Source organism: Seriola aureovittata, chromosome 3 (genome assembly GCF_021018895.1).
Source record: "Seriola aureovittata isolate HTS-2021-v1 ecotype China chromosome 3, ASM2101889v1, whole genome shotgun sequence".
Classification (NCBI taxonomy): domain Eukaryota; kingdom Metazoa; phylum Chordata; class Actinopteri; order Carangiformes; family Carangidae; genus Seriola; species Seriola aureovittata.
Window position 1 is genome coordinate 29538611 of NC_079366.1, and position 18082 is coordinate 29556692.

At 42.2% G+C, this 18082-nt stretch overlaps 1 protein-coding gene across 2 annotated transcripts; it reads right to left on the bottom strand.

The window, feature by feature from the left end:
• Positions 1-245: 245 nt before the first annotated feature.
• On the bottom strand, positions 246-12907 carry sp2 (sp2 transcription factor). 2 transcript variants are annotated; one of them, XM_056371816.1, is made up of 9 exons: positions 12778-12907; positions 9659-9735; positions 8275-9024; positions 6842-7060; positions 6229-6523; positions 6040-6108; positions 5016-5193; positions 4603-4796; positions 246-4336 (listed from the first exon to the last, which is right to left on the bottom strand). In XM_056371816.1, exons 1-9 carry the CDS (start codon positions 12782-12784, stop codon positions 4236-4238), a joined length of 1890 nt encoding a protein of 629 aa, XP_056227791.1. In that variant the 5' UTR covers positions 12785-12907; the 3' UTR covers positions 246-4235. The 2 variants fall into 2 exon arrangements, with proteins under 2 accessions (XP_056227791.1, XP_056227792.1); XM_056371817.1 differs by lacking the exon at positions 6040-6108.
• Between the last annotated feature and the right edge of the window lie 5175 nt (positions 12908-18082).

Genomic DNA, 18082 nt, shown 5'->3' on the forward strand with positions numbered 1-18082 from the left:
GACGTACGCGACTAGCTTTTCAAAATAAAAGTCAAACGGAAAAGCAAAGGGTTAGAGTTAGCTGCAGCATTTAAAAAGGATTATAGCGAAAAGGTAATAAAATAAATAAACGAATAATAATAATAAAGATACATGGCGGAACAAGCTCTTACAAAGAAAAGCTTAGGATTAAACTCTCAAATTCAAGTTTTTTTTGATAATTTATCCCAAAAGTGTGTGACAGCAGAAATTAAATGAGGCAAAAATGGTTTGAGTTCTTTATTGAGGGGGTGACTGTAAAAAAGGAGCAAACTTTATGTTTTAGCACCTTTATACAAGTTATAAAATGAATTGCTGGTTCTCTGGGTTCTCCAGATGTACACAAGAAATTGGCTGCAGAACATTATATGACAGACGGGCTCGGAGAAGGAGAAGCATTTAATTCACAGAAACCAAGCAATAGAAATGTCTTAATTTGGAAAATCTTATTATGTTTAATTACAATCAAGATTAAATTTACAAATTTTGGAACCTGGGATTTTAAACAGTGCACATGACATTAGCATGTAACATAAGTTAAAAACACAAAAGGAATTTTATAAATGTTGTTACCTGGAATTAGACAGAAAAAGAACATTATTAAATACTGGGTGCAGCTATCTAAGGCATCTTTAATTCAATAGAAAAAAGATCTAGAAGTCTTATACAAAGCAGGAATGAAGCTATACAATGTCACATTATATTTTATTCCTTACACACTGTACAAAGTCCATTTCCTTCAGGGCTGGCCACGCCAATCACAACACTAGGCAGCTTAACTCTTGTTTTTCAATATCCTACATTTACTGTGTCTACCAGACACACACTGTATTTACATATTTAGACATGAAATACAAACATAAATATGAGCAGGCTCTGTCTATCCATCCCAATGGCATCGCATGTCTTCAGACACATTTAAAAAAATACACCAAATATTGGCCACCTAAGCTTTACATCGACTGTTGCCCCCCCTTGAAGCACTTCACAAAACTGGTTCAAAGTGCTTTAAAAGTAAATCTGACTTGACCTGAGCTTTTTGGTCAAATTTCTCTGTTGTGTAAAGAGAAGTAGTTGTTGGATAGTGTCTAGCAAGGCTGCACCATCCATTGAACATGTATGTCACAGTATTAAAACACGCCACAGTGAAAACTCAACTACCTGCTGTCTGATGGCACTGAGCTAATTTGACCAAAGAGCTTTTTTAATAATCGTCTGTCGGTGTATTTCTTAAATAGAAGGAACTCTGATACAAATCCAGGCTTCGAACTGACTGATGACCTGTTAGTGAAAGGTCACTACATCTTCATTATATCAAAAACGATATAAGCAACAGTATGTTTGCTGTAAAGCAAATTATATTTAAGTAACTTGTGTGAATACTGTACAGTAGGCCTAATGCTGGTCATCAGTATATCAACAAAAACTTCTCAAGTGTAAATTCAGAATTAAAGCTATCACATAGCTGGAAAAAATCATGTACAAAGTAACTGATCGAAGGCCTGAGAAAGCTTTTTTTTTTTTCCTTTTTTTGCATTTTGTGACGTGATTGTCAATTCAGGCCAAACAATTGGGAATTCAATCATATTTACAGCAATGCATAGGCTACAAATCACCAAATCAAAACTGTAAAGCAGAATAGCAGAGTTACCCTGGAATTTTGTTGTTCTTTTTTTTATAAGTACACAAGGAGTGGCAAGTACGGCTGAGTATCGTTTGGTACAGGTACCAACTTTTCACTTTTTTTGGACACCTTTCTTTGAGAAGTCAAACATATTTTTCTAAAATAAAATATACGCCACGATAAAAAACTTCTTCGGTTAACAAAAGAAGTAGAAGTTGTTGAGTTGATATTAAAGATAAATGTAACAAGAAACCATTAAAGAACTTAAATAGAATACTGTCTGAAAGTAGAAAAATGGGATTAAACAACAAGTAAAGAATATGGATTTGGCCGAACATTTGGTGCCTCATTACTCCACCTCTCAGATACACACAGACACATTTCAGTACCAAAAAATATTGAAGTTTGACACCCAGCCCTTGATGTGAGCGTACCTGTTGTGGTATCCAAGCTAGATAACCAACTATACAGCAACCTTGGTTGGATCTCAGAGAGAAAAGAGTAGTATGAGCGGGTTTATCACCAGGCGACAGACGCCTCTAATCACTAATATTTCACTGAATTTAATCCTTAGCACCTGGAGACTCAAGAAAACTCTTAGATCTTGTTTCTCAAACTTTTAAAAACTCTTGGATTTGGGTTAGGGGCATTAACTCAGCCCCATCGCCGTTGACAACACAGGAAATTAAGGTGTTTTTTTGCAGCACTTCTCTAAAGGTAGAGAATTTTAGGTAGTATACATACTGTAGTTTCATACGTCAAAATCATCAATTTCCTTGGACATCATCACGACCACACAACTTGGACTTGTTATTGGTACAGCCTGCCACGAATGTTTCATCTATAGAAAAACATCAACAGAAAAAAAGAAAACCCAACATGGATCCACATAGTCTTATCGGTTACAAAACTATCCGTAAAAACCGCAATTTTTTATATTTATGTTTCTAACAGTGCCTCCTTCACATCTTTAGATAGATAGAGTCCTCCACTCATCTGAGACGTTATTAATGATCTCTTCCTTGTGGTTAACAAAAGATGACATCCTACTTTCCTTGATCACAACACAGCTTTTGATATGGTTGATTAAACACTGCATAATCACTTGGAAAATTTGGTGGGGCAGGTAAATTTAAAATTCTCTTAAATCTGGTGTTCCACAAGGATCAATCCTTGGTCCTCTATTATTCTCCATTAGTATATACTGAAATCATCATAGTGTTGATTTTGAAGATATGAACATTTATTTGATGTACCAATAAAAACTGGGAAAGTCAAGTCCCTTCAAAAGCCTCAACTTTTTAAGATTTTAGATTTATTCTGTAACATTTAACATCCTTGAAATTTGTTCTGTACCATCATTTTCGTTGCGTTCAGATCACTGCATGTGACTCTTCCCCAAGACACCAACACAATCCTCCATCTCCAGCAGCTCTTTGCTTGTGGCATGTTTGTTTGTAAATTGATATTAACAACAACTTTTAAGGCACAGTGACTTCTGGCCCCGAACTGCAGATTTAACCATTTCCAAGTCTGAACTGAGTGTTGTTGTTTTGTTCTGATCAGAGATACCAGACGTTGTATTGCCTCATCTGTACCCTCAAAGCAAATTAGTACATGTGTTAATTGGTTCTTTTATATCCTCTTCATATTTCTGCTGTAAATTTTTTCACCTCGTTTTTTAACTTTAACTTTCATTTAGTCTTTTTCTTTTTTATTTTACATGCCTACTTTGTAAATCAATTTGGAACAATTGTATGGAAAAAATGTTATAAATAGTTTATTAACATTATTAATATTATGTTTAATAGTATGGATTTACACACTTTAAAAATAGCCAATGTAAACTTCTAATGATCTTCAAAAGTCTTGCGGTGGGGAGTTTTTTATAACGATTCTCAACTTTTTTCAGTAAAACACAAATAACTTAAAACAAAATTACCAATCCACTGAGGTAAAAACACATTTCTCACATTTCTGATAAATTTACAAAACACAGTGTTAAATTATTTTCCTTTTTTGGTTCTTGTCGGCCAATTTCTCAGAGCTCTTGTCCCAGTGTTCCACAATTAAACCAAAAAAAAACAAGAAACAGGCAGGATTTAGGGGCAGAAAAACAAAACCACAGAGATGGAAACTGTGACTGGAGTCCTGTGGTCTTGGGTGTTGGTGTCTGAATAATTCTGTGTATGTTCTTCCGCAAGAGAAGTTCATAAATAAGCAAGAAGAGTTAAGCATCTCAATCTGAAGCCTCGCCGTCTCGTCTTCTCGCATGTTCAGTTTGAGCTGGTTCTGGCCTCGACTCAGACCAGAGAGAAAAACAAAACAAAAAAAAAATCTATTATTAATAAATTTGCTGGATCAGTTTGAAGTCCACCAGGAAGGATTTCTTTGTACACCACTCTACACAGTGTCCTAGAGGAGCGGGGGGGGGGGGGGGGGGGGGGGTATAGGGACTGTTATTTGGAGTATTTCCCATTATGGGATAAGTCACACACACTCCATCGGTGTCGTCTCCTCTACGCCTCCTTCCTCTAACTCAGTCTTTAGTCTCCGAGAGTTTGTCTGCGTATATACTCAGTATACAGCCGGCTCACAGGTTCTTGGTGTTTATGTGAGTCTTATAATGCTTCGCCAGGTGGTCACTCCTCATGAAGCGTTTCTGACACTGGCTGCACTCAAAGCGCTTGTCTCCTGCGGGGGAAACAAAGGAGAAAGTGAGAGGAGTCATGTAATGTTTTAACATCAGATTAATGGGGGAAAGTTTCACTATCATTTCACAGAGAGGGTGAACATGCAGCGCCTCAACTGTGTAATTAAGCCTGTTAAAATGAATAATTATTTATTCTCATTTGTAAACTCTTCTTCCATATTTTAACTTCCGTTCTTAGTTTAACCATCATATGATTTTATAACTCTGCGTGTTTGTGTTCACATGTGTGCTTCAGCGTCTACAGCACCTGTGTGCGTCCTGGCGTGCCGCTGCAGCTCGTCGCTGCGTGTGAAACGTTTGCCGCAGAAAACCCAGTTGCAGACGAAGGGCCTCTCGCCGGTGTGAAGCCGGACGTGAGCTCTGAGCAGCGACGTTTTCCTGAACGTCTTCTCACAGCCGGGGACATGACAGATGTGCTTCCTCTTCCCCACCTCCCCGGGCCTGCAGCGTGCCCAAACACACAAACACATTCAGTAAAATATACAGATTCCAGGGGTTACGCTGAAGTCATTTAATTGATTCTGTTAATACAGAAAGTTTGATTTTCAGAAGCAAAAACTTTATTTATTGTATTTAATGTACATTTCAACAAAGAATTAGAATTGTATTCATAAGGATAACGATGACATGACATATTTGTCCGTCTCTTGACGCGCTCACCTCTTGTCTGCGTCCTTGCAGTTGGGGCAGGTGCAGGCCATGCGTCTCTTCTTCTCTCCTGGCTGACCGGGCAGCTCCAAAGTGAGGGTCTGGTCCACCTGGATGGTCGGCTGGCCCTGCGTCGTCGCCAGCTGGAGCCCCCCGCCCTGCATTGTCTGCACCGTGAGGTGCTGCTGGCCTGACAAACCCGGAGACAGACACACTGTCAGAGACACAGCAGGGCTCCTACGAGAGCAGCCTCCAAAAATCTAATTAGACTCCCAGCTGAGTTATGTTCACCAGAAATTCTAATTAATGATTAATGGTGACATTAACATAATACAGACACATGAAAGCAGAGAGCTGACAATATATTCTAACCAGATGGAGCTCGTATCCAGACTTCATTAAGAATTTGCAGTTTTTTTTTTTCCATTTTTCAAACGTGGCTGTTGTTGATCTTTGCACTTAAATAAGAAGAAAGATGTTTTCTGTTTGCATTAATACTGTGTTTTATTTTATCAGATCTTGTCTATGTGTTTCTAGGTTTCGTATTTCATGTTGTGTGTGAGGTTATAGTGTCTGTTGTGTTGTTCTTGTTGCATGTGGTCATGAGATGTGACAGAAACTCCCCAGGAAGAATAGTTGTAGTGATACAGCAGTAATCTTAAATAAACACTAAAAAATAAAAACATCATCATCATCATCGTCTAACTGTCATGGTGGATATTTTCTGCTAATTTTGCCCCTAGGCTGGACAATAATTACATTTTTTTTCTGTATTGATTTTCAATTGTATTATATTGTGATTTACAGAAGCACAAAATGTTTAAAAAACTTCAGTTTCTAATAAATAAGAAAAAACTGCTAATTGAAGTTTGAAGGGCAACTTGACATCATAAATATCCTACTGATATACTGTATGTTCAGAGAATGGTCACAGTGTTGAGTTTGAGTTCAGTTTCTAGTTGCAATTTTAGTTATTCACTTTTGTTAGTAGTTTCCTTCTTGGTAAATTATATATACAGTCAATTTATTACTCTACCAAATGGTTCTGGTTCTGGTCTATAACGTTCTTTGTCTTCCTCCAGAGAAAACCAACTAACTCCGTCCTCTAGGCCAGAGAGAAAAATGTGAGAAAGATCAGTGACACCGCCTTGAACTTAGTTTCAGTTGGGTTATTCTTGTTTTTAATCAACCATCAGACGACTTGGAAACATGCACGTCGACTCACCCCCTGCGTTGGTGATGGTGACAGGAACTCCCTGAACTTGGACCCCGTTGATGCTGATCGTCTGCACCGCCTGAGTCGCCGAGGGGAGCTGCGACGTATTCAGCGCTATCATCCCCCCCGCCGGGGCGATTTTTGCCAGAGTCCTTTCCTTCCGGCCCCCTGCCGGCGTCTTTTTGGTGCTGGCCGGCGGCGAAGTCGTGGTGGTGGCGACCGACGTGGTGGGGGTCGTTGTCGTGGAGACCGAGTCCTGGAGCAGAACTGACTGCCACTCGCCCGACGCTGTTTTGAAGAGGATCTGAGGAGAGAAAACGTCAAACATCCTGTTTCTGTTTTCAAACAAAGGTTTCTGCTCTGTTGTTTAGGAATGAAGAGATAATTACTTGAATACAGTAAAATTAGTTAATTAACCTTTTTAGATTTATTGTAAATTAGTTTTAATCTATATAATTAAAGTAGTCGAATGCTACGACCCAGCTTCAGCTCTGCTGTGATTGGTGAGTGCACACGTCACTGGTGTACATTTACCACTGTTTAATAGCTGTGAATGGCAGCCAATTAGAAATCAGAAGTTTTGTCAAGGCTATAGTTTTGAAGCGAGTGTCTGAATGGATACCTGTGTTGGTGACGGCTCTGTCGGAGTGACCTGCAGGTTCGAAGGGACCGACTGTCTCTGTGGGACGGGCGGCAGCGTGGCGGAGGCGGCCTGCACCACTTTCAGGGCCTGCTGCGGGATCTGGACCACTTGAGATTCGGGTTTGGGCTGGACCAGCTGGACCTGCTGCACCACAGCCGGCTGCCCGGGACTCTGCACGATCAGTAGGTTGTTACCAGCCTGCGAAACACAGAGACAGGAGGAGGTTACACCTGTGATGTTCAGGTGCTGATTCGGCTTTTAGCCAACACTCACATCTGGAGTGGTGCGGCTATAACTGAGGAGGAAGGGGTTAAGGCTGCTGGTGTACAAGGAGGCTGCCGGGAAGTCGGCCACCTCTCCTACAAACAGGTCACCACAACACCACCAGTTAGTAAGATCGTTTTCCATCAGCTGAACTTTTGGCCACATGGGGGCAGTAGAACAGAACAAGTCCTATATTCACTCTCCTGCCAAATCCTGAGGAAAATATCCATCTCTTTAGTTGCTAAATGCACCACTGTGTGCACCAGCTACTCCCTCTAACTGAGTGTGTGCCATTGGCTGCTGGGCAAGTAGCATACAGTCGGTTTTCACAGCTAAACAGCTGCCTGCAGCATCTGGAAACCACGGAGAGAGCGAGTACACACCACAGAAGAAACCAAAATAGCAAAGTCGTAAAAACAACAAAACGAAACAATGAGCTGAAAGATTAAAATGCTCTGCAGATGTGACAGGAATGCAGTCAGATTAAAAAAGTGACACTTTTATCGATTGTTAAAATAAAAATATGTATTAGAGAAGCTTCCAGTTTATCGTGTAAAACACAAGATGGATCACGTTACGATTCAGCAGGAATGAACTGAATGAATTCATCCAACATCCTACTAAGGTTAGGCACCAATGTTTTAATTTTGTTTAATAAAGATTATTTGTTTGATTGAAGAAGTGTTTTCACTTCTGCAGCTTCTCAAGGACGAAGTTTAAATGCTGTTATCTGTTTGACATTCAACATTTTGTGTTTGTGTTTTTAACCGGATAAAAGAGCTTCAATATCCGTCATAACAAAATTCTAAACTCAAGGTTCACTAACTAAATTTTTCTGGCACTTTCAACAAAACCTCATCGACACAGAATACAGTAAATTAGCTTCCCGGTTGTTGGCTGAATTAACATCCTTCAGCTAGTAAGTGACCACAGATTGTTCAACGCAGCACGTGTTATTTGTAGAGCAGTGAAAAAATCTAAATCTCGAATCAAAACTCACCTTTTCAGAACTTTTAACATTTAATATTGTTGTGTGTTGCATATTTTTTGTGTTTCTATGATCTTTTTTGTAACTTTCTTACAATTAAAATGTTTTATTATTATTTTTATTATTATTATTATTATCAGTGTTTTTGCTGCTACAGTACCTGTATGATGTTGTCACCAGCTTCTATCAGGATGGTCTCCATCTGCTCTGGGGGAGGGGAGGCAGCCTGTGCAGGAGGAGGAATCGGAGGCTGCGCAGCCAGAACCACTTTCTTCTTCCTCCCTCGTCGTCCCTTTCCAGGGGTGGGAGGGGCGGCTGCCGTCTCTGTGACGATTTGAGCCCCGCCCACCTCTCCGGTCGCCACGTTGAGCGGCAGCGTGAGCCCGCTGGGCAGCTGCACCATGTTTGCAGTAGAGTTGTTTGGCTTCCGTAACTTAGGGGAGGGCTTGATGGCTACAGTCTTCTGAGGCGTGATCGGAGCGGTGGCGGGGGCCGGTACAGTCATGGGGGTGGTGATGATGGCCTGGTTGGTGCCCGGTATGAGCTGGATCTGACCACCCTGTGGCATCACCTGGATAGTCTGGGGACCCTGAATCTGCGGCACCACCTGGTACTGGATGTTGGCGGGGGCCGTGGTGTTGGTGCGAGCCGGGCTCTGCTGAATAGTGAGGACGATGGGGCTGCCAGGAGCCGTGGAGCCCAGGCCGGCAGGGAGCTGGATCACATTGCCCTTGGCTGACAGAAAACCCAGGTTTTTGGGCGGAGCAGGGGCGATTGGAGCCGGCTTTATGGGGAGGAGCCTGCGAGGCTGGGGCTGTGCTGGAGGAGAGGTGACAGGAGCCTGAGCAGCAGGAGGGCCGATCTTACTACAGGTGGCAGCCAGGAGCGCCAGAGGGGAGGGCTGGGTGTCCTGCAGGGAGAGACACAGTCAGACACAACAGCTCAGATACAACTCACACCGTCTGCACGACAACCAAACTGAGCAGAAACAGGTCAGCACGAAGAGAGACGGATGAGGTGATGGTGAGAGGTACGAAAATAAATCAACAGGTAAGCCTTCAACTACACATGCAGAATCATAATCATGGTGTAGTAGGTGTTGAGTTTCCTCCTGCAAAGCTTTTGAGCCCCTCAGTGATCCATATGTGTGATCCTCAAGCTGCAGGAGAGGAAGCATTCTGCATGAATGTCAGCCTCAGCTACTTTAAAACCACAGTGGATCTAATGAACCTGGGCCATCACCTGGGATGAAAAAGCCCGGCTGAATGATACTGACATAATCAATCTAGTAGCACAATACTTTTGGTCTGATTTGATCTTTTAATGACTATTGGTGCTTTCAAAAAGACGCACAAGAAAAATTACGACAAACCAAACTTTGAAACTGTTCGACAAACTTCAAAATCCGTCGCTCAGTGAAAATGCTCCTACAGTGTGCAGCGGCATGAACGTGTGACGGGTTTATGGAGTGTGATGACGTCAGGAGACTTCAACAGTGCGACCAGAAAAGGAGCAGAGAGCGGCGACATCCGGCTGTTACTCACTTGCGTGGAAGCGGTGGAGGGCTGAAGGTATTCGCTGGGACTGACAGCAACAGTGGTGGCCATACTGTCCTGTTGTTCTGAGAAAACACACAGACACAGGAGAGTCAGAGTCAGGATGCCTGCAGCATCTACGTTCAGTGGTTCAAGGACATCTCAGGACAGTCCTACAGAACAGAAACAGATCTGAGAAAGACAAGCGCTGTAATGCCTCACTGTGCTCAGCATGTGATGATTTATCAGCATCTGTTACACCAATTAAGCCTTTAGTTACACCAATTAGTGCATTAACGTTAATTTATCCTAACTGCACATGGGGGTATTTTTTAGAATGACATTTATATTTTTATTTTCACAGCCAGCGACATGTATTCATTACTCTCCGAAACCAAAATCAAAATATGATTAAAGCTACTTAAGATAAGTAACGGTAAATATCAGGACTTATTCACTCTTTCTTTTCTTTCTACAACTCAACACAATGATGCAATAATGATCAAAAACATACGGGGGAGTAACTAACTACCACTGTGATGGGTAATATATTGCCAATATCTTTCTAGTTATTGAAAAATAATTACATACATCATAACCAACAGCTGTCTGGGAGGTATTAAAAAAAATCTATTAAGCATGCTTTGGAAAACAGTTAACAGTAACATAAAACAGTAGATGAGGCTAATACCTGTAAAAACACCAGTGTGCTCCATTAAGAAAGCACTGCTATCTCTGTTATACAGAATTTAAAATGAAATAAAAAAAGTACTGTGTGCACCAGCTGATCATTCATTGGTTATTTTGACGTGATTTTCTGAATGATACAATAATCTAGATAATGAACATTTTCAAAACAAGTGCAGCATTTTGAACTTCCGCAGAAGCTCCTGTAATGTAACAAAACATCTAGTGAGCTGGTTTTTAGTAAGTTAGCTGCTATGTCTGGCCCTGGAAAAGTATAAGCATGAACAACGCTGAAGTATCAAGCTACTGGTGATGAGTCAGACGCTCTCTAAGCAAGAAAATGCACTACTGGACTGCAGTCAAAAACATTATGAGAGGAAAAGACACAATTTATTGAGCATATTATATTTCTGTTTAGACAGTCAGCATAAGTACATTTAGGGCAGGATGCCCAATAGTTTAAAAGCAGGGTAAATCTTGAGTATCAGGCATCTCTGCCTAATGGCCAAAATAGGCTGAGGCTGTTACTGTCATAAGAACTGCTCAAGGAAAGAGGTTCACTCATGATATACACCAAGTGACCTATTCCGGGTATGAATGCATGAACTGCAATACAGCCTGTACACAATGTACAACCACTGGTTTTTAATAATATATATAGTCTGAAATAAACTCCAGTGCAACAGACAAATGTACGATAGAAACATAGACAGTCGGTGTTTGCTGTAGCATCCTTAAAGTGTTTTCATTTGTGATTTAAAGCAGCAGCAGCTGCTTGGGGAGGGGGGGCGTTTAGTTTTAACTCAACATCTCTCATCATTCATGAACATGCAAAACAAAACTGAATATCAGTATTTGTAATAAATCAGCTGAGCTCAAAGCACGTTAACTGGCAAACACTTGAAACAGCGGGTGACACCTAAGTGCATGACAACCACAGAGCACTGTTCTGGCGACCAGCAAGCCTGCTGAGAAGTGCACAGGCTGCTGGGAAACGACTGAATAATCATGGATCTACTCCATCTGCAATAGAGGCTGATTTCATGCTTGCACTGATGAGCATTAAAGAAAGGCAGTTTGTGCTTCTAAAGTTAAGTATTACCAATGCATTTGAGTCACAGAGACAAGCATTTGTTCTAGTTTTTAAAATATGAATAGCGTGCAATGTTAGAAAAATGAATGTAAAAATATTCAGTCTGCTGCAGGACAAAAACAAAGATGCAGCTGAAAATAACATGTCTCTTTCTTCATCTTGAACATCACAAGAAAAGTATGGACGGATTACTCCGCTTGAATGTATAAAATAAATAACATAGTAACATCAATATAGATTCAAATTAATGAATAAAACTTTTGGTTCACTTTGCACAGGTATTTATTTTACAGAAGAAACAGATGTGTAGCTCTCTGACTCCAGCGTAGAGGTAATACTTGACAGGCACAAACTGAGGCTTCATTATATCCATATCCAAACACAGATCATTCAAAACACCAAAGATAAGCTCCTTGTTATGGGGAAATGGGAAAAATACAAAAGCCTCTTTTAAAAAACTTAACTGTCTAATTCTGCCGCCTCATCTGTCAATACTAAACTTTGCCCTGACAGAAAATAAACTGTGTTGTGGCTGCAGACCACACAGGAACTGTTTCCTCTGTTTCCTCTGTTAGAGCTGTATGCCTCATTAAGGGAAAGTGTTACAACTTCACTCTCAGCTGGCTGAGCACACTTATTCTCTGCTGGCTGAAATACATTTTAGGATGTACAACCCCGGACGTGCGATTGCAGAACTGCTGCAGAAACTAAGCAAAAGTGATTCACACTTTTAACATTTTTTAAAACCAGCACCATTTATGCAAGTGTGTCTTTAAGCCCTGCCAGTTATGTACAAATAGAAAAAAAACTGTGCGGCCTCAAAATAGCGCCGCCATCAAACACATACTGTCGGTTTGCTGTGGACATCCAGCCTACATTGGCTAGCATGCTAACTAGCAATACTAACTAAACCGGGGCAGGCTAAGGTGGCTAGCAGCTCGCTCAAGCTAATTTGGTCCGTGTGGAGCTTAATTTAACAAACCAATATGGGATTGTTAGTTGCACCGTCTACATTATACTGTGTTTTTAGTGGAACGGATGAGTGGTGGAAATGCATTTTGCCGCATTTTGGATAAAAAGAGGTAAAGGACCAGCTACTTAGCTTCCATTAGCATACTTGGCTAGCTGCGCGTCAGCTAGCCGAGTCAAACTCTTTGATAACGTTACAGAAAAAGGCAGCCCCTTTCCGGAAGTGCGATGCTTATTTTGATTCGCACAGCTGCCCGAGTACCCCCTAAAACACACTTATTCGTACCACATAATGTACAGTGCTTTCCTGTTCAATGCAAATATAATGTTTAGCGAAGTAGAATGTAATATAAACACCAATGTTTTAATTCCTACCCACCGCTCATGACGACATTCGCTCTCCGCGAGCCTTGAAGACCGAGCCCAGGGAGGAGCCCGCCCGCGCCGCTGCACCAATCCGCAGACAGTGGAGCGTTGAGCGGCGGCCGCGCTGACCAATCGCCTGGAGCTTTCTCTGTGATTGAAATTCAAGCGAACCAATCGTGACGTGTCACTCAGATACGTCGGTTATGGAATGACGATTCAACCAATGGGATGTCGAGATTGTGCTCGACAGGGGCGGATCCGAATCGTAAACCCCCGAACAGGCATTTGCCCTATAAAAGCAGGAGGTTTGTTTCACTGACGTCCTTAACGGCCAATGTGATGTCCGAGGGGCTGTTCGGGCAAAACAAGAATGACAACCGAGCTGATCAATGAGCTTTAAGTCGCTGCCGTCTGACCCGTTTAAAATGTCCCGTGGTTTATTATGAGGAGCATCCCGTTATGTGGGATAACAGTTCTAAGCCAGTGTAAACGGATTAAAAGTTTATTTTAAATCTGCAATACAATATTTCTTACTCTGTTTATGTATATAAATTCAAGATGGACAGAATAAAATAGAATTGACTGCGTTTATTATCACTGCACAATTGTACAACGAAGAGTAAACTGCTACCCTTGGGTGCAACAGTAAAACAACTTATATATAATAATAATGATATAAAACAAATATGATAAGCTCATAAAAAATGCATTGTTCCAAGATCAACCCCATGGATCCCAGCCTTTCCTTTTTGGTTTTTGATCCCTTACAAGAGAAGTAGAGGCCCCGTTCACATTTCAGGTGACTGTGAGCTCCACTGTTTAATGGTCACAAATAGTCTCATTTAAATAATTGTTCAAGATCAAGACCCACACACACAAAACTGTCCAATATTCCATTTTCTTGTTGATACTTTTGCACTTTTACTTTTACTTAAGTAGAAATTTGAACACGAGACTTTTACTTGTAATGGGATATTTTAAACTGCCTATATATGTATTTTTACCCAAGTAAAGGATCTGAATACTTCTTCCATCCCTGCTGGTGACACCTGGCTCAAACATGTACGGTATGCAAGCTGCTGTCTATTGAATCCCATTCTATTCAATATAACCTGCACAACAGGCTGTGTGACCTTCAAAGGCTCTTTGACCTATTGTTTGGCCTCTAGGCTTGTGTAAGAACAGCTACAACAGATATAGTGCTGAAGTCATCAGGTTAAATAATTGTAAGCGCCACCAATCAATATCTGTTTACTATGTACCAGACGCAATAAAAACAAGTAATGTGAGTGTGAAAGTGTTCAACACAAGGACTCGAAACACACACAGGAACATGGACACTGACCTGGACGACATTACAAAAGCAGAACACAGTTTTTAGCTACAAAAAAACCCCATACTGAACATATGAAGAGAGGTGTGTTGTGGATAAGTTTAAATAAGATAGCAGTAGCAGTCTTATGCTCTCCCTGTTATAGATGATCAATATACCAAGAATTAAAATTGAAAATAGAAAATGAAGAAAAAGGCAAATAAACTCCTATATTTTAGCATTCGGGCTAACGAGGGCATAAATAATGTTAAAAAGAAAAAGGAAAATTAAAAAGGAAAGTGGGAATATTTTGGAACCACTAGTTGAAGTTTAACTTTTTTAAAAAGTGAAATCTTTATCTAAAGTGACTGTAGCTGTCAAATAAAAATAAAATAAAAAGATGCAATATTTCACTGTAGAATTGTGAGAGTGGAGAAGAATTAGAAAGTAGGGTTTCAGGTCGAGGTCAGATTCGATTATTTTCAAAATGTAATTTACAGAGAAGTTTCTGTCTTTTTTTTTCCGGACTTTTGCCAATCATCGTCTGCAAGCCTGGCAAACAAAAGTTATTATTATAGTGGATTACAGTGAAATAAAGCCTCAGGAGGGCAGGTTGGGGTCATAAACTTGATGAGTTCAGCTGGGGTTGGGTCTTAGAAATGTACAGACAGAGATAGCAAGTGGAACATAATGGGAATATTGGATTTAAATTTATTGGCTGATCAAAATAAAATTCCAACAATTTTTAGAGCCTTTAACCAGAAGCCTGATGTTTTTAATGAGTCCGATTGTGTTGGACTGACTGGATGATGAGGCGCCTTTTTTTGGTCACAACATAATCCAAAGAATTGGCCTCAAGTGTGTTCTGCTGTTCTTTTCAGTGCAGCTCATTCAAACTCACGCTGGTGACTTGGACTCTGACCAGATCCGAACACTGAAGTCTTGGTCCTTGTCTCTTTGGTTTGGTGTTGGTCACAACCCAGAAGAGAGAGGCCGACACGATGCCGGCTCTGCCTCTCGCCCTGTAGAGAAATGTTCCAGTCGCGGCTGTCAGTCCCATCTCAGGCGACATCCGCTGAGCTGGCCCCCAGCACTTTCAGGCAGCATGTAGGCCGCCATGAGCGTGTCCCTCTTTCTCACCGGGTCGCTCCTTTTCACTCTATTCACATCCACAATGCATGTGGCCCTTTTCATACAGGCTTTTCCCAAAGAGTGCACTTGACCTTATTCACATGCAGTCGTCTGTGTTTCTCCCCAGCACGTTACCTCTCTCTCTCTCTCCCTCTCTCTCTCCCTCTCTCTCTCCCTCTCTCTCTCTCCCTCTCTCTCTCTCTCTCTCTCCCTCTCTCTCCCTCTCCCTCTCTCCCTCTCTCCTTCTCTCTCTCCTTCTCTTTCTCCCTCTCTCTCTCTCTCCCTCTCTCTCTCTCCTTCTCTCTCTCCCTCTCTCTCTCTCTCTCTCTCCCTCTCTCTCCCTCTCTCTCTCTCTCCTCTCTCTCTCTCTCCCTCTCTCTCTCCCTCTCTCTCTCCCTCTCTCTCTCTCCCTCTCTCTCTCTCTCTCTCTCCCTCTCTCTCCCTCTCCCTCTCTCCCTCTCTCCTTCTCTCTCTCCTTCTCTTTCTCCCTCTCTCTCTCTCTCCCTCTCTCTCTCTCCTTCTCTCTCTCCCTCTCTCTCTCTCTCTCTCTCCCTCTCTCTCCCTCTCTCTCTCTCTCTCTCTCTCTCTCTCTCTCTCTCTCTGAGTGAATGGCGGTGTGAGAGGAGCGGTGTGTTGCAGAGAGCGTTTGTGAAAGTTTGTAAGTTTTTTTCAAACTTTTTCAGATTTTTCTTCCACTGTGTGACTGTTGATGAGTTTGTACTTGTTTTGTCTGTCATCAAAGTTGTGTGAGTTGTGTATTTGTGGGACTATTTGTGTCTTTGTTTGGCGGCTGCTGCCGCGGCCTCGCGGCCGAGCATGGCGGCGCGAGGCGTCTCCGGGTTGGAGAAGCTGACTCGCCGTCACGCCGTGAAGCTTTCTCCGGCTGTCGGTGTGTCGGTGGAGGACTGCAGCCTGGCTGTGGGGGCAGTTGTGGGGTACGGCAGTGTTAAATCTGCCTCCAGGATGAACAGTGCGGTGGTTATTTTTCTGGACAGTATTGATAAAGTGAACGGGCTGGTGGAAAGTGGAGTTGTGATTAAAGGAACTCTGACTCCGGTGCTGTCTCTGGTCAGCCCCGCTAAAAAAATCATTATTTCTAACGTGCCTCCGTTTCTGAGGAATGAGATGCTGGAGAAGGAGCTGAGCCGACACGGACAGTTAGTGTCGCCGATCAGACTGATCCCTCTCGGCTGCAAGTCTCCGCACCTGAAGCACGTCATGTCTTTCAGAAGACAGGTGTTCATGATCTTAAAAAACAATAATGAGGAACTGAATATAGTTTTTAGATATCGCATTGAGGATTTTGATTATACTGTTCACGTGACTTCTGACACTTTAAAATGTTTTGGATGTGGAGCGGAGGGACATTTGATCCGCTCGTGTCCAGAAAGAGCGAGTGTCCGTCAGGCTGCTGCGTCTGCAGCAGAGACTCCTGTTGGAGCTGACGGTCCAAACCTCACAGAGACTCAGGGAGCAGCAGACACTGACCACAGTGTCTCCAACACTGACCAGAGGCATCAGGAGGAGCTCAGTGTTCAGGCTGAAGGACAGGAGCAGCCAGGACACACAGCAACCAGTGTGGCTGAGTCTGTCCTCCAGGACGACTGTGTGATGGACGACGACGTGTTTCTACAGTCGTCTGTCAAAAGGAAGAACACGGAGACTAGAGCCAACACAGCAAAAGCTAAGAGGCTGTCAAAGAAAGATCTACAGTGTTCCTCCTCTCAGCCAGAGGAGAACCCACAGAACCCACAGAGTGACACACAGAACCCACAGAGTGACACACAGAACCCACAGAGTGACACACAGAACCCACAGAGTGATGCACAGAACCCACAGAACTCACAGAACCCACAGAGTGATGCACAGAACCCACAGAACTCACAGAACCCACACAGTGACACACAGAACTCACAGAACCCACACAGTGACACACAGAACTCACAGAACCCACACAGTGACACACAGAACTCACAGAACCCACAGAGTGACACACAGAACCCACAGAGTGACTCACAGAACCCACAGAGTGACACACAGAACTCACAGAACCCACAGAGTGACTCACAGAACCCACACAGTGACACACAGAACTTACAGAACCCACAGGACAGTGACAGTGAGGAGGAGAACATCAAATGTAAATTGTTGAACTTTTTGTTGGGTCAGGCTAAAATGGCGATTTACCTGAGCAGAAAAAATAAGTTGGAAGACTCAGCAGATGTTGATGCAACAGTTATTTATAAGTTGATGTTAAAGGCGAGACTGAAAACTGATTTCAGTTTCTTTAAGTTAGTAAATAATGTAGAAGAGTTCAAGAAGACATGGAGCCTCAAACAAGAGCTGTGTTCTGTGGAGAACGATGAGCTGATTTTTGGTCACATGTTGAAATGAATTTAATTTAGTTCATATTGAAATTTTGTCATTGAGCAAATAAATGTGGTTTGAAAAATCAAAAAAAAAAATCTCTCTCCCTCTCTCTCTCTCCCTCTCTCTCTCCCTCTCTCTCTCTCTCTCCCTCTCTCTCTCCCTCTCCCTGCACGGCTGCATGGGTTTGTAAAGTGCTTTGGAAACGAGAGTCCTGCTTTTAGCTGAAGCATTTTCTCCCTCTTCACCTCGAGTGGCTGCAGTTGGCGGTGGAGGATGCTGATCCTGTCTATCACCTCCTCCCCAGGCACCTCTGCCTCAGAGAGAAAGAGCTGCATAATTCAACTGAGATATCTCACTCTTTTTTTTTTTTACTTAACAGGCTTCTCGAATGAGCCAAAGCGTCAGCCGCAGAGTTTTAAGCCTTAAACATTTAGGAGGGAATAGCTGACGTTAAAAAATTAAACGAGAACTCAGCAGCAGAAACTATTAAACATCTTTACACCGT

Coding starts and splice junctions, on each gene's coding strand:
- sp2 (XM_056371816.1), bottom strand. Junction 6,524..6,841: donor CAGAGCCGTCACCAACACAG/GTATCCATTCAG, acceptor TTCTCTCCTCAG/ATCCTCTTCAAAACAGCGTC. Junction 6,109..6,228: donor CACCATCACCAACGCAGGGG/GTGAGTCGACGT, acceptor TCTCTGGCCTAG/AGGACGGAGTTAGTTGGTTT.